This window comes from Lipotes vexillifer, unplaced genomic scaffold (genome assembly GCF_000442215.2).
Source record: "Lipotes vexillifer unplaced genomic scaffold, Lipotes_vexillifer_v1.1 scaffold917, whole genome shotgun sequence".
NCBI lineage: Eukaryota > Metazoa > Chordata > Mammalia > Artiodactyla > Lipotidae > Lipotes > Lipotes vexillifer.
In genome coordinates, this window is record NW_006795104.1 from 1,524,005 (window position 1) to 1,544,444 (window position 20,440).

The 20,440-nt window shown below is 42.7% G+C and overlaps 1 protein-coding gene across 2 annotated transcripts in view; it reads left to right on the forward strand.

Moving 5' to 3' along the window:
* Positions 1-20,440, forward strand: part of FRMD3 (FERM domain containing 3) — a 319,910-nt gene that overhangs the window by 222,674 nt on the left and 76,796 nt on the right. For both annotated transcript variants that reach the window (XM_007467447.1, XM_007467446.1), the window contains exons 7-10: positions 13,336-13,423; positions 14,977-15,065; positions 18,320-18,383; positions 19,208-19,296. In XM_007467447.1, coding sequence (XP_007467509.1) covers positions 13,336-13,423; positions 14,977-15,065; positions 18,320-18,383; positions 19,208-19,296 — 330 coding nt within the window. The remainder of the gene's footprint in view (positions 1-13,335; positions 13,424-14,976; positions 15,066-18,319; positions 18,384-19,207; positions 19,297-20,440) is intronic.

Genomic DNA, 20,440 nt, shown 5'->3' on the forward strand with positions numbered 1-20,440 from the left:
GAACGGTCTGCTGTGACCAGAATTTGCAGGGTCTCAAATGCTCAGAACATATGATAATAAACATTTTATATATATATAAATTTATTCATTTATTCATTTATTTAATTTTTGGCTGCATTGGGTCTTTGTTTCTGTGCGCCGGCTTTCTCTAGTTGTGGCGAGCGGGGGCTACTCTTTGTTGCGGTGCACGGGCTTCTCATTGCGGCGACTTCTCTTGTTGTGGAGCTCAGGCTCTAGGTGCGCAGGCCTCAGTAGTTGTGGCACACGGGCTTCAGTAGTTGCAGCTCGCGGGCTCTAGAGCACAGGCTCAGTAGTTGTGGCTCACAGGCTTAGTTGCTCCGCGGCATGTGGGATCTTCCCGGACCAGGGCTTTAACCCATGTCCCCTGCATCAGCAGGTGGATTCTTAACCACTGCACCACCAGAGAAGCCCGATAATAAACGTTTATTGAGCTCTTACTGGATGCCAAGCACTGTGCTAAGAGCCTTACATGCATAGCCCCACTCAGTCCTGCCAAACTCTACGAGGTTGGTGCTATTGTTGTTCCCTGCCTGAGGTGAAGAAAGCACAGCCTGGAGTGGCTGAAGGACTTGCACTGTTAGTAGCAGAGTCAGGACTTGAACCTTGCTCTTACCTGACACTCATACCCGTGCTCTTATCCCCTGTGCTGAGCAGCCATAAGGCAACCTGGTAGTCACATTGATGTTCCCCAGTGATCATGATGGCGATGGCCCAGAGGGTGGAGACTGGCAGGAGGATCAGTTAGAGCTGTCATCCAGGCAAGACATGCTGGGGACATGAACAAGAATTGGAGTAGAGAAAACTGAAAGAAGAGGATTTCGAGAGACGTTGCAGGAAGACTTGGTGACCCACTGGATTTCATGAGCAAATGAGTGGAGCCAAGAAGATTCCAGATTGCTTTTTATAATAAGAAAGCTGTAGATTGGACCTTGTGCCAGCATCTGAATCTGTTGACAACCCTGAAAGTAGTCTTCATGCATCTAGAGAATAGACAGGGTCAACAGTCAGCTATGGTTTGTAGACCTTGGAAGTAAACTCCATGGCTTGGCCAAAGCTGCTTTCCTGTGGCCCAACACATTTGTAACACCCAGAAAAAGCCCTTGTGAAGAAGTCAAAGTTATATGTCTGGAGGATGAAACAGCCAGATATCCTGTGATATTGAAAAGAGACATTCAGAGGGTATTTTCCTATGTGTTTTTGCTCCTTTTTCTCCTTAAGTAGTCATGTGTTTCCTTATGCATCAATGCAGCAGAGAGAGAGTTCAGGTTTGGATGGAACGATAAGAAGGGCAGGCAAGCTGACAATGCAGAAGAGAAGGGGCTTTCTATCAATAGAATCGGTTGGAAACCTGCTACAGAGACTGAGGTTGCCCTGGGGGATCAGCGAGCCCTTTGCACACAGGTCATGAAAGTATCAATCTCCTTGTGTGGGATTTGGACCTCTGGTTGGATTGCTCTGCAAACCTGACAGTTCCAGGAAGGAGTCATAGATGGAGGAGACCCATATGAGGCTGCACCAAGGTGTTACCATCTTACTCTCCAAGGTTATCAGACACTCGTGACCCTCCCACACAGCGAAGGGATAATGTGTGATCAATGATCTGTTGTTATGGAAACTTCCTGAATGGTTTCCAGTTGGCCTTTGTTGGGGTTTGAGCCCGCTCCCCGCTCTCCCGCCCAAATAACCTCTTGCTCCCTACCCGGTTTCTGACCCAGTCAAGGAGGAAAACAAAAGAGATGCCAATAGAGCCACTCAGACATTAGCAGAAATGACCATGATTTGCCTGATAAACAGGATGAGCTCTGTGGGTTCACTGTCTTCTCCAGCCTTTGTACTTGATTAGAATCCTTCTTCTGTGCTCTCTGTGGAAGGTACTAAAGCTGTGATTCTTGGGAGAAAATGAATCAGGGCGGAAGAACTTTCCTCCTTAGGAGGCTACACAGTGCTTGAAGGTGAACCCAAGATGGATTGATAGACAGGCATTAATAAGGGAGTTCTTTAGGGGGAAGAGAGAGAGAGAGAGAGAGAGAGAGAGAGAGAGAGAGACTCTGGAATTTTGAGGTGCTTGAAAATATAAGGCCAAGGTTTTAGTAAGAGTTTGCATGGACTAAGTGCTTAGACTCCTTTAAATGTTGAGGAGATTTGTGAGTGAAGATTGAAGTTCGTGGCTAGGTCAGCTTTGCTTCTTCAGATGTGCCACATCATTGACTGACGGGGGGGAGAAGACAGAGTTTTGCAAATATAATATCATAGTTACTGATCATCTCTCTACCAGTCAAGGTAACTAGATTTTCCTGAGGAAACAACTCCAAAAGCTCACAAGAAAGGTTTGTTTGTTTGTTCATTTATTTATTTACTTCTTGCTCTGCTGTATACTCACCAGAAGTCAGCTGGGGGCTGTGCTAGTCATTGTCACTCGAGTCAGTCACAAAATTGAGTTTGCCAGGAAAAGGAGAGCTGTGAAAGGTCCTGCTTCAGCTCGGAAGTGATACGTATCGCTTCTGCTTTACCACTGTGGCCAGAACTAGCCACATGGTCCCACCCAACAGCAAGGAAGTGCAGTTCTATCAGGTGTCCAGAAGGTGCAGACTGGAAACAGCTCTTAATGGCCTTCACAATCGCATTGACTAATAAGAGTTTTTGTTTTAATAGATTTTATTTCTTAGAAGAGTTTTAGGTTCACACCAGAATTGAGTGGAAGGTATACAGATTTCCCCTATAGTCTCTGCCCCAACACATGTGCAGCCTTCCCCATATCATCGTCCATCCCCCACCAAAGTGGAACATTTATTGTAATTGATGAACCTACATTGATACCTTAGGGTTCGCTCTTGATGTTGTATATTCTGTGGCTTTAGGCAATAGTATAATGACGTATAGCCACCACCATAGTATCATACAGAATACTTTCACTGCCCTAAACACCTTCTGTGCTCTGCCTTATTCATCCCTCCCTCCTCCCTAACCTCTGGCAATTGCTGATCTGTTAACTGTCTCCATAGTTTTGCCTTTTCCAGAATGTCATATAGTTGGGACCATACAGTATGTAGCCTTTTCAAATTAGCTTTTTTCCCTAAGCAATATGCATTTAAGACTCCTGCTCGTCTTTTATTGATAGCTCATTTCTTCGTATTGCTGAATAATATATTCCATTGTATGTACCACAGTTTATTTATCCATTCACCTACCAAAGGACATATGATTGCTTTCAAGTCTTGGCAATTATGAATAGAATGGGTATAATCATCCATGGACAGGCTTTTGTGTGGACATAAATTTTCATCTCCTTTGGGTAAATATCAAGGAGCATCATTGCTGGATTGTATGGTAAGAGTATATTCAATTTTGTAAGAAACTGCCAAACTGTCTTCCAAATTGGCTGTACCATTTTGGCATTCCCACCAGCAATAAATGAGAGTCCCCGTTGTTCCACATCTTTACCAGCATTTGGTGTTTTCAGTGTTCTGGATTCTGGCCATTCCAATAGGTATATAGCTAATAGAATTTTATTTAGAAAGATTTTATAAAGGCATCTTTGGGCCCCTTAATAACCTGTGAACTGGAGAATGTAGATATGTTTCAGTATGATTCACATTTTTGAATACATGTCTATGCTAAAACTCACTGAGGATGAATAATTCTTCTAGATCACGTGTAGTTAATAAATTTGTTTGGCTTTCTGGGCTGTATGGTCTCTATTGCAGCCACTCAGCTCTGCTTTTGTAGGGTGACATAGACAATACATAAATGAGTGGGCTGTGATTCACTAAAACTTTATTGACAAAACAGATGGTGGACTGGATTTGATTCATGGGTTCTAGTTTGCTGACCTTTGTTTTAAACATCTAGTAGAGCAGGTCTAGAATCAATTTCTGCTTCACTATCCTGACTCCACAGATAATTTTAAGACGAAAGATCCATATTTGTTTTTAAAACTATGTATAAGAAATAATCTCATAATTTATAGATTTTATTTGAGTTTGGTATGCAGCGATGAGATCCTAGCAATGGGACTGCTTAGAAATAGGTTATTCCTCCTTCTAGAGCCCTCTGGTGGCTGGAGGAAGCCATTGCAACAACCCCCAGGGGACGTCACAGTTGTTATTTTTGACTCTTTTGGTTTCTGTTTTCCACAGCTTTAATCATGACCATCTGGGTTAAGAGGGAATATACCCATACCATTAGTCCTGGGGGGTCCTCGGAGGGGGTTGAAGATCAAGAATAAGATTGATTTCACTATCAGGAACCGTGATAGGTTTCTCTGGAGGTTTTGCTGGAGTTTCTACTCAGCTAGTCCATCAGGTTTCTCATTAGAAGCAAAGACCTTTGGATTAGCTCCAGTAACAGGTCATCGGCTTTTAAATATTCAGAAAGCTCAATTGGTGGTGAAGCGGTCTGATGAAGTATATTCCTTGCCCTTAAAGAGCAGAAAAATTATCGGATTAGCCACCCCCCATAATGATGTAATGCAGTGCGGTTGGTGCTGGAAGTAATAATGACACTGAGTGTATTTTAAAGAGTCAGCATCTCTTTTTATTTCTCAAAGCTCACAATCTCTGTAAATCATGTGCCATGGCTTCCTGGCAAGGATTTATAGTTTCAAAAATGTCTAGCTTTCTAGGACTTCCCTGTTGGTGCAGAGGTTAAGAATCCGCCTGCCAGTGCAGGGGACACAGGTTCGACCCTGGTCCGGAAGATCCCACATGCCACAGAGCAACTGAGCCCGCGAGCCACAACTACTGAGCCCATGAGCCACAATTACTAAGCCTGCACACCTAGAGCCTGTGCTCCACAACAAGAGAAGCCACCGCAGTGAGAGGCCCGCGCACCGCAACAAACAGTAGCCCCTGCTCACCACAACTAGAGAAAGCCTGCGTGCAGCAGTGAAGACCCAACGCTGCCAAAAATAAATAAATAAAAATTAATTAATTAATTAAAAAAATAACAGTCCTTGGACTACACTCTCACCCAGATGTAGGTTCTTTGGCCAAATAATAGTTTTGGAAAATGGAATCAGCTCCCATAAAGTTCTAGCTTACTTGCAACTGGGGGATTTGGTAACATGCCAGTCACCTACATGACAGCAGTAGCACTCTTTAAAAGAATCATTTGTTCTCTGAGTCGCCACCATCCCTGCTCAGTCCATTCACCTCAGTCCTCCATTGGATTGTTTGAAACCACCTTCTTTTACCAATAAGGCATCGGAGGCCTGAGAACTTAACTTATTCAAGGCTACACAGTTGTGAAGCAATAGAACTTGACCTGAAACCTAAGTGTTCCTGTAAAGCACTCTGATGTCTTTCTAAGTGGCGGTTCTTCTATGTGTCTTGCCCCTGTCCCAGAGCATCACCATATGTCCCCCCCATATCATGGCAGTCACCCAAATTTGTAGTGTTCTCTCTAAGGCTTTGCACAGATGCAGTCCCTAATGTTCCCCAAGGAGCTTAGGAGAGATAATGTCCCTAAGTAAAGAATTAGAAGTGACAGACTAGGGACTCTCACTTCCAGTGAGGATGTGGAAAGCACGAGAGAGGGATCTCCCCCTAACACCAAGACAGCACCAACAAGCTAGATAAACTACAAAGTCTTTTTTTTTTTTTTTTTTTTTTTTTTGCATCATATTTTTTAAACCCATCTGAGAGCTGAGGATGCAAAGAAACCTAAAGGTACTAAAATCCAGAATGCCCTTCCTGGGACAGCAGAGACCTGCTGTTGCTTTTACCTCTGGTGGTGGTGGGAGGAGGAGGAATATGCCAGAGGTGGGGGGCAAGGGGAATGAGCCAAACCTTTAACAAGCATTTAGTGACCACGAGTGGGCTGACCTGACTGATTGGGACCCCAAAGACTCCAGCTACAGAGTGAGTTGCACTTGCCCACCACCATTGGACCCCAGGCCTTCACTGAGTGAAGAGGGGCAGTATGCCAACGTCAGACAGGGCAGGAGAGCTGAGTGAAACCCCTCAGAGGCACTGCAGACCTTCAGCCAGGGCAGGACGTCCCTTGCCAAGGGCGGGGGACCTGACCACAGGAAGGAAAATGGTCATCTGAGGTGCAGAGAGCCGTGGGTGGGACTGGAGAGCAGAGGAGATTTCCTGCAGCTCAGCAAGTTGGCAGCCAAGCCATAAAGCATGGAGAACTCTCCAGAGTCTCGTGGATGCTAAGATCCCAAGCCCTGCTGAAAGGCAAGTTCTGAGCGCACTTTCAAGCTTTGGAGCCAGTGGTAAACAAACTCTAAAGTTGCAACCAAGTTGCAGCAAAATCTAACCTAACTCAAACTGAGAATTCTGCTTTGTGGTAGCAGACCATTCTATTGGTCTTTCACCCAAGAGTTTAATTCTGGAGCTCACAGACCCAAATGGTTCAGGAGGAGCCAAACCCACCCCCTTCCCTGTCCAGCTGTGTTCCAAGCAGCCCAGGTCATTGCTGTCAAGACCCACACCTCACTCCACAATTAACGTCCACTAATAATTTGCATTCATCCTTGGGATGCTGTACGTTTTTGTACTCTATGTAATGGTATGCTAAAGGAGGATCAATAAGAGAGAGAGTGTTTCTCTTGGCAAAAAAAGTTTTCAAGACAGGCAGAAGGGAGATACATAGATAAGTACCTAATTACTTGACCTCACCTAGTTTATTAGAAAAGTATATCTTTAGAGAATTGTTAGTTTTTGAAAAAGAATTCAACTAAACACTGGTCTTTATCTCTAAATGACTCATTAGAGACACTATTAATCTTAGCAGAACAATTCCTGGTGCCAGATTTAAAGGATAGAAAATCATTATTTTCCATTACCAAACAGAGTTTTGGCCAGAAACAAATGTCCAGTGGGAGATTTGAAAAGAAAGCAAATTTCTATTTAATTGATCTTAATGTCTTCCTGAAAACCTGACTATTAAATGATTTCCTCCTCAGTGAGTCAGGGGGACTCAGGAGTATCTTAGTGCTATCAGGGTCTCTACCTTTTCTCCATTGGTTTTGAACCTTTTCCTTCTCTGAACATTTGTAGCTTTTCTCTGTGTATGAATTTTTAGATTAAGTCTTTGAAATGCTTAGGCATTGGAGATCTGAGTCAAACCCAACGCAAATGGTACCAATTCGAGGACTTTTATTTTGAAGAGAGGACTTTGCTCTACTGTAAATATCTTGGCACGCTTCCTGACACTTCCAGTCGAAGTCATATTTCTGATTTCAGTCACGTGCAGGGCTAGGAAGGGAACAAATGCTATTCTGAGGGCGAGGAGAGAGCATGCTCTGTGCCAGGCACTAGTCTAATGGCTTTACATCTGTTAACTGCTTATTCTTTACACCAAATCTTGGAGATATGTACTATTTTTAATCTCCATTGTATGGAATCAAACAGACACAGCTTCAGTTGTTTTCTAGTCCTGTGTTCAGTTCCTAAATCAGGGTTCAGCAAACTTTTCCTATCCTAGGCCATTTAGTAAATATCTTAGGCTTTGCACAACATATGGTCTCTGTCACAACCTCATTTTTGCCGTGGTAGCATGACAGTGTCCACAGATGGTACCCAAACAAATGGGTGTGTCTTTGTTCCAATAAAACTTTATTTATGGAGACTGAAATTTGAATGTCATGTAATTTTCACAGGGCATGAAATATTATTCTTTGATTGTTTCAAGCCATTTAAAAATGGAAAAAACATTTCTAGCTCCAGGGCTGTACAAAACCAGGTGGTGATCTGGATTTAGCCCGCAGACTCTAGTCTGGGGATCTCTGATCTAGATTTAAAAAAGATATCACTGCTCTCTATTCAGATCTAAATATCTGTCATCTGGGATGGAGTGCCTCAATACTGATAATATGAAATGTTTAGAATTTGAAAAATGCTTTCTAGAAAAACCAATAGAAACCATGTCATTTGGAAATGCTCAGCCTGGCATCCAGGAGAGCAGGCAAATGGCCCTGGACCATATCATGTTGGTCGTGATGGTAGCGCAGGTCCCAAGAAGCCCTTTGGAATCAGGCTGCCTTGGGTTTGCATTCACTCCTCCACCTAATACTTGAGTAACCTTGAGCAAGTTACTTTTCCTCTTTGAGTGTCAAAATCCTCATCTATAAAATGAGCATAAGAATTCCTCCTTGATGAGTATTAAGTGAAAAAAACATATATGCTGCTTCACAATATAAACAGGAGAGTTTGGTAAAAGGTTGCTCTGCATGGATATCTCTTATGTTCCTGACTATTCTGTTTAGTTCAATGGTGCTTTTAGATTGCATAATACTTCACCCAATAATTCTTTTACTAAAAAGGCAGGAATTGTTTCTCTTTTAATCATTGTACATGTATAATATATAAAAGAGTATATTCAGTATATGTATAATTTAAAGGGTAGTTGAAAAACCACCCATGACCCCCTAACTCTGCTTCTGAATTAGAACATCACCAGATTATCTCAAGTCTCCTAACCTGACCCTTCCAGATTACCTCCCTCCCTTCTCTGTGCTATTCTGAATTTTAGGTTATTCATTCTCTTATTTTGCTTTTATAAATGTACTCCATGCATCAACAAGTCATGTATGCTTGGTTTTTTCCTACTTTTGACTTTCATACAAATGGGATCATACTCTGTTTGTGTATCTCACTTTCCTCCTCTACCAACACGATGTTTTTGAGGTTCTTCACATTGATCCAAACAGCCATAGGTCTTCATTTTTGCTTCTGTGTAATTAATTTTCTATCATATGAGCATGTCACATTTTATGTATCCATTCTCCTGTTGACACTGGGGTTGTTTCTAGGTTTTTGCTATTACAAAGTTACTATGGCTTCTTGAATACTTCTCATAGGGGTGTATGTAAAAGAGTCCCTAAGTGTAGGTACAAACCTAGGGGTAGAAACCAGGTACAAGCTTGTGCCATAGAGTTAGCACAAGTTCAGCTTTTCTAGGAAATTGTGGCTTGTTTGCTGATGGGGTTGCTCCATTCACACCAATAATTTATGAGGGTTCCCAGTGCTTCACAGCCTTTTTTCTTTCTTTTCCTTTTTAACTCTTAAAAATGGAAGCATAACACAAATTCAGAAAAGCCAACAAAACGTAGATGTCAAGCTCAATGAATTATTACAAAGCGAGTTATGTATGTAACCACCACCCAGGTCAAAGTGAGAATTTGTGACACCTCAGAAGCCCCTGTTATGCCCCTTCCCAATATTTATCTTCTCCCTTCCCCGCACCAAAGGTAATCACATCTCTGACTTTAAATACTTTAGTTTTAGTTTGCTCATTTAAAAAAGCCATATAAATGGAATTCATTCAATGTGTATTCATTTATATCTGGCCTGTTTTGTTCAGTTTTATTTTTGTAATAGTCACCCATCTTGTTGCATGTGGCTTGAATTCATTTATTTTCACAGCTGTATAGTGTTCCGTTGTATATCCATTCTACTGTTAGTAGAGATCTGTTTCCTATTCTTTTGCTGTAACAAATGGCACTACTGTGAAAATTCTATGTATTTCTTGATGCAGCAGGCACTCATCCCTGTTGCATGTATAACTATGAATGGAATTGCTGTGTTATAGGGTAAACATGTTTAACGTCAGTAGGTAACGTCAGTTTTCCAGATAGTTCTACTAAATTAGTCTTCTACCAACAGTATATGAGAGTTGCTTTTGCTGCACATGCTCATGAGTGCTTGGTATTTTTTTTTTTTAATTTTGGCTGTCAGATGGATGTGTAAGTGACTTCTTAGAGTTTTTCAGTTTCCTGATCTTAGAGAGGTTAAGCACATTGTCATGTGGTTGTTGGCTATTTGGATATCTTATTTTGTGAAGTGTCTATTCAAGTCTTTTGCCATGTTTCCTTCTGAGTTATCTTTAAAAATTATTTTATTGTTGTTTATTGGTTTATTGGAGGTTTTTTAAAAACTATTCTACATAGGAGTCCTTTTTTTTTTTTTTTTCTTCAGTACACGGGCCTCTCACTGCTGTGGCCTCTCCCGCTACGGAGCACAGGCTCCGGACGCGCAGGCTCAGCGGCCATGGCTCACGGGCTCAGCCGCTCCACGGCACGTGGGATCTTCCTGGACCGGGACACGAACCTGCGTCCCCTGCATCAGCAGGCGGACTCTCAACCACTGCGCCACCAGGGAAGCCCAGGAGTCCTTTTTTGATTGTACATGTTGCCAAAATCTTTTCCCAGACAGGGACTTATCTTTTCATGCCTGGATGATAGCTCCTGATGAGCAGAGGTCTCTGAGTTTAATGGTGTGTCCTCTGGAGCTGTGTAGCGCTGCACCCTGCTGCCATCTGGGGTTGAGTGTTTGCAATTAGATGCTCATCAGATTTACAAAGGACAGGGAAGTGGTCAGAAAGAGACCACCTAGGCAAGCAAAAAGTCCTGACTTTCCAATATGAACTTCCAAACTATAGCCTTTCAAAATTAACTTGTTCCCAGACTGAATGGAAAAGAAGGGTGTGCTGTAAAACCAAAGTCAAATTTCGAGAATAAACAGTCTGTAGCTGTTTCGACAAAGAGGTTGACGGTTTGCCACAAAGGGGACCGGCCAGCTCTCTAGAGGCAGAGTGAGGGCCTTTCATGTGAAGCGGCAGGATTATCCTGGAGCAGAGCTGGTGGCCTGTGGTGTGCGAGGTGCTGGGCTGCTTTAGCTCTAGTCCTGTTTTTTCTTTGGCCTCAATCTGGGTCATTAGGCTGAAGTTTTGCCTTGAGGGCCACCAGAGTGGGGTACTGCTTAGCAACATGCTGGACAGCTCAGCTTTGTGCTTTGTCCCCAGCCAGGGGGGTGAGGGAGTGTATGAACGAGTGAGTGAGAGAGAAAAGAGAGACTGTGTATGTGGGGGCAGGAAGCCCCCGATATTCAGATTCAATAATTATCTTTATTTGCTGGTGAAAGGTAAGCTTTTACTTCAGGAACTTATGAGAGAGCTATGAAGGGAGAAATACCTGTATGTATTGCAAAAACTTGCAGGAAGTCCCCTTTCCCTTCCCCATCAAAATACTTGGTGATTTTCTTGAATCTCTTGTTCCTTTATCAAAAAGAGAAACAATTATAATGACTACGGCTTCAAAAAAAAAAAAAAGAATCAAAGAAATGGTCAAAGAAAGATAGGATTTGTTAGATCGAAAGGGTCATAAAGTGCTGATCGGGGTGAATAAATAAGGAGGCTCCCTTTATGTATGTCCCAGTGAAACTTCAGAACATCAAAACTAAAGAGGAAATTCGGAAAGGCTTTAGAAAGACTTTACTTTCCTAAAGAAGGTGTTTGAGTTAATCCCTCAGTAATATATTGTGTAAAGGATGGATTTTAAAATTACCTCTTCTATTAAAAGAAAAAGGTACCATATGTGGCTCCCTTCCCTTCCCTCTCCAAGTCCCTGTGGATAATAGAAAATGTATTAGAAAGCAGGTGCAAGAAAGAATACCATCTTTGGATCAGAAGTCCTGCGGTATCTCTGGAAGATAGGAAATAGACGGAAGGAATCCAGGTCAAAGACATATAGAATAGGAATGGTTCTGGGTGCTTCAGGCAACAGATAACAGGGCAGCCATCATGGTGGTTGGGCAACTTCATCTGGAACAGTTGGGCAGCTTTGACCTCTTCCTCTGGTTCCCTTATGCTGAGTCATGGGCAGCAGCAGGCTTGAGCTGGAGGTACCTTATGTGGACAATGTCCAGAAGGAACTACAACCTTCAGCCTGAAATCAAGTTACTAACTCACACTCTTCCCAGGTGGCCTGTCTTGCCCTTCCCTACAACCTCTGGAGGCCACTGTATTAAACAAATAACATAAAATACAAAGATGAGCATCCAACCATGAATCACCAAACACTTTAGGAAACATCAGTTCATTGAATAAGACACTCTGATTCAGCAAACCAAAGGGCTGTCACCAAGAAAACAGCATTAATGGAGTAACAGGGATGGACTTTAAAAGAAACAAAGTGGATATCCTCAGAGGAGTAAGAAGAGTTTATTCCATAAAATAAGAACAGGCATCTGTTTCAAGAGCCAAATAGACATTACATTAGAAATGAAATATTTAATTGATATTTTAAAACAACTCATCAGCGGGATGGAAAGCAGGACGCACACAGCTGGAGAAGAAATTAATGAGCTGGATGTTTGAATAAAGGAATATTTCAGAATGTAATACAAAAAGCCTTAGGTTTAAGAGAATGAAACAAAGGTTAAAAAGACATGGAGGATAGACCTAGGCGTTTCAAAATCCATTTGCTAGGGTCTCTCAAAGGAGAGAAGAGAGAGAGAGTGGTTGAGGTGAGGAAGAGGCCGGGAAGGGAAGAAAAGAATCAAAGAAATGGTCAGAAATGAGTTATTGGATTACAAGGGTCCCCACAGTGCTGATCTTGATGAATAAATAAAGATGCTCCTTAGACGTATTAGAGTGAACATTCAGGGTAAAGAGAAGATCCTGAAAGGCTTTACAGAGAAGGAAGATGGGATACTGTTTTCATTAGAGGCATGAGGACTCTTAGCTGTCTTGAGGGGATGGGGAGGGAATCCATCTTTGAGGAGAGGCTTGGGTAGAAATACAGTTAATATTGCAATATAGTTTTACACTGTGAACATAAAACTGCATTCCTGTTGTTAGCAAACTCTTCTTGGTTGTTCAGGTTACATATTATCCTTGGAGAATGGTTTGGATTCTCTAAGATACATGTGAGAGATTGTTAGTCAAAGCAGAGTCTTTGAAATGCTGCACAATCCTGGTTTGGAAGTTAGCCTTGAAAGGGCGTCATAGCCATCTGTATTTGCAGCCCCCTTTTTCTGCCTGGGGCCAAGACCTTGTTTACCACCCTGGAGGACACAGCTAGGACTAGAAGTGGCTGAGATTTCCTTTCCAAATCCAGGGCTTTCCAATGGAATGGTTGACAGCTCTTCGTGCCCGGATGGCTCTGTTTAGGCTGCTGATGGGGTAACAGGCTTGCCCACTTCCTACCCTGAGCAAAAAGAAATGCTATTTATCCTGGATAATCTTTTAAAGTAAGTAGGAAAGAACAGATGCTGAGTTTTAGTTCACATTAAGATTGAATTTGCGAGGGCCTGCTTATTGGTAACTTGATAACCTTGATTAACTGTCCAGGTCACGGGAGTTCTCACAGTACGTGTGGGTTTATAATGGAGCAGTTAGCCCTGGAACATGGGCTCAGATTTCTCAGCAAAGGGCTCCTCGTGGAGAGGAATAATGACCAGTCTTACTATTTATGGCATGTCTCTCTTTATTTAGTTAAGAATAGCACATTTTATTGAATGAAAGAACTCCACGTTTCTATTATTTTTCACATTAACTCCCTAAACTTTTCTTGTGTGATTTTAGAGGCCAGAGCCCACCAGTTGCTGAATTTAACTTACTTCTGAAAGCTCACACTTTGGAAACCTATGGGGTGGATCCCCACCCATGCAAGGTAATGCCCCTCACTGCAGGTCGACATATAATGATTGTTTTGCCCAGAAAAGTGTTAATTGGTATGCAGGTCTGGAGGATCCCTTCTAGGATATTTCCACAGCCTGACCCATCACCCCTAATCATAAGGGACAACAGTGGGCTGCAGTCACATGTTTGGGTAGTAGATTTTCTCTATTGGCCTCTTCTAATTGCTTGCTAATTCATTCATCCATCAAGTGGATGGTTTTACTCCTGAGAAGTTAGAGGATCCTAACAGGTTTATTTTCAAAGGCCATTGCCAGCAAGAATGCAGTCTTTAAAAATGGGTAAGTGGAAGGAATAAAGAAAGATTTAAAATTCACATTAAGAGTACGTATTTGTTTTTCTTTTTGCCTTTTTCTCGAATTAATACTTGACAGCATTTCTCTGAAGTGGGAAACCCAGACCACCTGTGTCAGAATCACCAGAGCCCCACCCCAGGGCCACTGAATCAGAATCACTGGGGGTGCAGCTGGGGAATCTGCCTTTTAAACAAGCTCCCAAAGTGAGGCTCAAGCACATGTTTTCCAGAAATGTTTTATGAAAACAGTGTTCTTTCCATATCCTAAACTATGCATCATTCAGACTCTAACCTGAATTCTAAACTAAGCATTTATATCAGCCAGGCTCTTAAAGGTATGTTTTTGAGTCATACTAGAATATTTTTTTACCCAGATGGGACCAGCTAATAGTATTTGGTGAAGTCCTCGTGCTAGAGATGTAGCTCAGGCTGCTTATTAGAAGGACCTGGGAAGCTTCATAAACGCCTGTTGCCCAGTGCCATCAGGATCTGTGAGGGTGCAGCCCGGGCAGAGAACCAGTGGGGCCTATTTACAGTGGCATGTGCATCTTCTCTGGCTCTGCCCGCACAGTTATTTTAGAATATTTGCCAGATGTCTCTTCCTGCTAATGGTATAAATCAGATTATTCCATTTAGTGAATTAGATTTTATCTAAAAATTTGAGCCTCTCTGTCTGTTTTATTTATTACTTGGAGACTGACTTGGTTTTTGTTGTTGTTGTTGTTCCTTTGCCTTCCCTTATCAATGCTTAGTTTTCCTGGTGGAGGCTGGAATCAAAGTAGGCATTTCCAGACATGTCTTTATATTTACATTGCCAGAAATCCTGTGTGCGATTGAGTCCAGTTAGATTAGAAGCTCAGGGATTTGGTTTCAGGGCTAATGAAAACCAAGAACAGTTTTCCCACATTGTAGGGCAGATCTGAGAACTCAGGCAGCACCAGAACGCACTTGGAAGTAGGCTAGTGGTTTGGGGCTAATCTGTATTTTCCCAGGAGGTTCCTGGTGAGGCAGAAGGTCCATTCCTCAGACGGGAAAGCTACACATTCCTGGCCCTCGCCCAAATGTTAGGCGTACCACGGTTGGAAGTCCCATCTCAGAAGCTTAGTTTATTTCTACAGTCATTGTAATTAACCTGAAATTAACCCAGGGTGAGGATGAATAAGCATATCATTTATCCCTTATTTTATATTACTTAATCCAAATATGTTTTTATTTCTTTTTATTTTTTTCAGGATTCAACAGGCACAACAACATTTTTGGGATTCACTGCTGCAGGCTTTGTGGTATTTCAGGGAAATAAGAGAATCCATTTGATAAAATGGTGAGTAGTGAGTACTTCTTCGGAAAAAATTGTTTAATCTTGTTTTTTTAATTAATCTCGTTTTTCTTTCCCAGCCTTTGACTTTTTGCTTGGAAATGTCAGGTAGAATGCCTAGGATCCATTCCTCTGCCCTGGAACTTCTTATAAAGAGATTATTCATCTAAAAATGGAACCCAGTCTCAGTTGTCTTAGACCTTGGGGGACCTGGGGTGTGTCCTGGGCTCGGGGGGCTCTGCCTTTAAAGAAAAGGTGTCCAGGATTGCTGGTGAGGAAACACTGGCCAGAGGGTTGACCATGGGCTGGGTCAGGGCAGGATGAATGTGCAAGTTCCCTTGAATAACTCAGGACCCCCTCTCTTCCACTCACTTCTTTCCATTCTCTTCTGTTGAATCCTCGCTTTAGATTCCCCCTTTGTAATCCAGTGTATCAGTGACGATGCTTTTCACTCAAAGGAACAGGAATGTCTGCTCACAGTGGCTTACAAATGAGAGGACTGATTATCTCAAACAGCAAAAGTTCCAGGGGTCGGGCAGCCCCATGGTCCTTTAACTTAACTGCCTGACAACACCGTGAAGGATTTGGACCCCTCCATTCTCTTCTCTGCCATCCCAGGGTGGTGGGTTTTATCCCCAGGCTTGTGCTCATAAAATGGCCATGCGTGCAACTCTGGCCCTTACGTCTTCACACAGCAACACTCCCTGAAGGAAGCAGCCCCTTCCATGTGTCTCATATTAAAACAAGGGTAACTTTTTCAGAAGCTCTGTAGGAGACTTCCTGTGTATCTCATTGGGCAGGATAGGGTCATATGCGCCCCCTTAAACTAATCCTTCCAAGAAGAAGAATTCCATGATGAGGTTGGTCAAATCAAGGTCCATCCTTTCGGGGCTGGGAAGAGCATCATCTGCATGAACAGTTGATCTAGAGGAAGAATAAAGTCTGGGTTGTGTCCGGAAGGACATGGGAGGAGGGACCGCCAGTGCCCACTATGTCCAATCAAGGAACAAAGTAGCTTTAGTAAAGAGTGAAGAAGGCTGAACATTTTATATGCATTGGAATATTGTAAGGGCTTAGTCTGGTTCACAGCTTCAGCTTGATTTGGTTCCCTCCCTGATGGCCCCTGAGAGATTTGTCACCCAGTGTCTCACTGAGTGGTGGGCTCACTCTTGTCCTGAGCCCTTGGGTCTGAAGTTCTTGATGGGCCAGTGGGCATCCATCCTCAGTCCTGGGTTTGAAATGCTCTTTCGCACTTACCTGAACCTCTGTTTCGTGATTCCTTCAGGATTTCTTTCAGCACTCTCTATCAAGTGCCCCCACCACCGCTTCTTGGCACTCTCCTCTTAGCACCTGCCTTCCTTTCAACGCTTCTCTACTAGATTATCATCAGTCAGCTCATGTCCACTTTGCTCCCTACACCTTCTGCTCCTTTTTTTTTTTTTTTTTTTGGGTTATGCGGGCCTCTCACTGTTGTGGCCTCTCCCATTTGCGGAGCACAGGCTCCGGACGCGCAGGCTCAGTGGCCATGGCTCACGGGCCCAGCCGCTCCGCGGCATGTGGGATCTTCCCGCACTGGGGCACGAACCCGTGTCCCCTGCATCGGCAGGCGGACTCTCAAGCACTGCGCCACCAGGGAAGCCCCTTCTGCTCCTTTTTATTATCAGCCCTCTCTTTCTAAGAATGCTAATTTATCTAAGTATCTTCTCTTCCCACTCTATCACTGCCTTTATTCATGTCATACTTTCAGTTCCCATCTGTGCCCACTTACTCTCTTCCTCCACAGTTATCATTCTCAAACTCTCATGTGCCTCTAATAAATCACTTAACTCTCTGTGTCTCAATGTACTCATCCATAAAATGGGCATCAGTTATATCCAACTGCTTTATAGGAAAGAAAGGAGATGGGGCAGAAGCAGGTAAAGTAGTGTGTGTGAGAGCGATTTGATTTGTGAACAAGGATGTTTTATGAATGTATAACATGGTGGAGTTACCAGTTTTCTTCCCTGTATTTTCAGTACCTGTAAAGAAGCTCCAGTGTTAACCACACTTCAGTCCATTCCAGAATAAGTTCCCTAGTGATTTCTACTGACTTTGGGGAGCATGGGCAATTCGGGCAGGGACTTCCCCATCCTCTCCTAGGACTACAAAAGGCTTGAGGATGCTGAAGGGTGTTTGATTCTCAGGTACTAGTCAACTTTGGAGTAGCTGGGTTAGAACCTGACATGTCTCACGTGCAGATTAATTGCGAATCTCTCCCATTTGGGGCTTTAGTTTCTTCTTGGCTACACTGAAGAGTTGAGATGGACAGTCACCAGACCTTTTGTTTCTGGATTCTACATCTTGGTGTTCCTGGTGGGGTGCTGATTGTCATCCCCATCCCTTCCAGCCACGGCTTAGGCACATATTTGTAACAGCCATGTACATGTTACTAAAATAAATTTTCTTCCCACGTTAAACCTAGTTTTGTTCTGCTTTGTTTTTGACATCCATTGAGCTTTGTCACTCTTGCAAATCCTCTCCACAGCTTAATATGACCTCACAATTCCTTTTCCCCCAGGAAAAGCACAGGGGCACACCTCACTGTCCTAGGAATTAGATCAAAGGAATAAAAATAGAATTCCCTCCTCTCTTTACACGTGTCTCCTCACCAAGGAGTTGACCTTAGGTCTACATTTCAGTCAGATTTTAACTGAGCAGCTCCTTAAGATGAAGCCTCAAGTCTTTTGACTACAGTTCATCCAGTTGTCCTTAACAGTTTTGAGCATCTCGGTATCTAATACAATTATTCCTTTATCAACAGGGAGAGCAGAAATGAAAATTTTGCATTGTGGTGTGTGTTTCTTGGAGATGGGTGTGAAAGGTTACAGATACTGTGAATCCATATTGTTTCATTAACCGAATATGAAATAACTACATTCTTCCTATCTCTCAAAATGGGCTGACCAATTAACATTGTTCTGGTCATTAATGTTCATGAAACCCCTAGAGCTCCTTGGAGGAAAGGTGCAGCTTAACGGTAAAAACAATGGAATAAATAATTCTGAGCTGCCTTCGGAGCCTCTCTTGGGAAGAAAATTGCTGTATCATTCACTTGGGGGCTCTTCGCTGCTCATTAGACCTACAGCCATGATCAGATAATATCTCGTTTCATTGCAGTCTGCTCGGCATTTGTGAGTCAGGCGGATTCCAATGGGATAGCCAGGTACCTTGGTTAGCTGCTACTTTTTTCCTTCTCACCCAAAGAGATTTTCTTTTCTTAGGTCGGATGTCTGCAAATTGAAGTTTGAAGGGAAGACATTTTATGTGATTGGCACCCAGAAGGAGGTCAGAAACTGTTTTTCTAGCTGTCTGTTGTTGTGTGTGCATGTGTGTGTGTGCAGGTGTGTATGTGCAGGAGAAAGAGTCAAGTGTAAAATGTACCTTTAGTCATGTAGCCCCCAGAAGACCACGATGTTAAAGTCTCTGATGATACTGGAAGTTTGGAGTTAAATAAACACCGGCTTTGCACATTTAAGAATAAATTCAGTGAGCAATGCTGTCCATATACCCCTGTGTAAAAATTAGACTGTGACAAACTTGAGAAATAGAAAATTGAACTTCCCCCTACCTCTGTAATTTGCAAGAATGATGAAACAAGTGAATAATACTTAAAGATAGCTATCAGCCAGTGCTGGTTAGAGTTTTATAAACAGAGTCTGTAAGTACAGGGAATCTTAAAATGTTGGTTGGCCTCATCATTTGGGAGGAGGCCGTTACCGAAACTTTGAGCCTCAGAGCTAGGTCTGGAAGTTTCTGGATTTTCTTGACCCTAGTTTTTGGTTTAAGCACCAGATATTCAAGAACGGCAAATAAGTTTTTAAACTCATCCAACTCTGATTGAGAGTTAGGCAATGCTTGGAGTGTTGAGAAGGATTGTGAAGCTGTTCTTTATCAGAAACAGGGCCTGCATGGGTTAGTAATATCTGCAAAGGGTGAGGGAGCAGGGAATACCATTTCAGGAGCACTTCTAAGAACACAGTAATGCGTCTGTTACTTCAGATCTGTTTGGTAAATGGCAGGATGCAAATAGGTAAATTCTTGAAGGAAAAACATGAAAAACGTACACTGTGTTTAACATGCCCTTTCTTGTTTTGTTATTTTTTTATTAGAAAAAAGCCATGTTGGCATTCCATACTTCAACACCAGCTGCCTGCAAACATCTTTGGAAGTGTGGGGTGGAGAACCAGGCCTTTTATAAGTAAGTAGCTTTTATTCATTTAATCATAGGTTTTAAAAGCACCCCTGGAACCCTTTATGTTTTGCAAGCAGCTGCATATTCATTTCTTTTAATATAGTCCTTTTCAGTATATTTAAGTGAATTATAAATTTGGTGCATTGTTCAGGGTGATTCCCAACCACTGTTGGCCTGATCAAGTCCTGAACTTTATTTTACGTTGGGTGTTTCCCATAGAATTGCTGTGGGCTCTTTTTTTTTTTTTTTTTTTTTTTTTTTTTTTTTTTTTTTTTTTTTTTTTTCTTTTGATATTGCTATTTCCATCCAGCCTGTCATGGGATCTTTTTTCGGTTCGTGTCTCCTCAGAAGCAGACCTTGAGAAGAGTTTTGTGCAAGTAGTTTCTTTGGGATGTGGTTACTGAACATACCAATAGGGGAGTGGAGGAGGGAGAAATAAGCAATTTAGGACGCGTTATTGAGCAGTCACTACTGAGAGCAGCTGGGCTCAGCTCTGCTGGGGAACTCTGTCAGACTGTAGAACAGGCCTCAAAGTTCTCCCACTGACCAGCAAGGAGGTTGGGCTGTTTATCTACTAATTCCCCATTCATTTTGGCTTAGAGACACTTACGTGGGCAGAGTTAATACTCTCTGAGCATGGGTTGAATGTGCTCTCAACACTAGAAAAGAAACCTTGGGCAGGGAGTCACACATGTTCATAGTAAGAAGGCTTCAGTATATAGAGATGAGAGCCAAAGGTTTGTGGGTGGAATGCCATTAGAGTCTAGGATTGTAGAAAGTCAGTGCTGGACAGGACTTCAGAAACCATCCATAAAGCTCTCAGCTTTCAAAAGAGGTTAAAATTTAGGATTTTTCCATGAGTTCTAGCTTCTCCTCCTTGAGACACTTGCTGACTGGAAGAACAGTGGTGATGGATGAAGTCAGGAGCCTAGCCAGCCCCGCTTGGGGTATCAGCACTGCTCACCCCTGGAGCTCATCCAGGCAGCTTTTGCTCTATTTCCCGACTCCCTCCCCACTGAAATACTGTCTTTTTTATTAGACTTACCTGAAAATGCTGAAACTCTGAATGTCCTGGGCTTTGGCTGACAAGGACCGTCAAGAGAATGAAGGCTGGAACAGTGTTTTTCAAACCCCTTTTCAGCCACAGGAA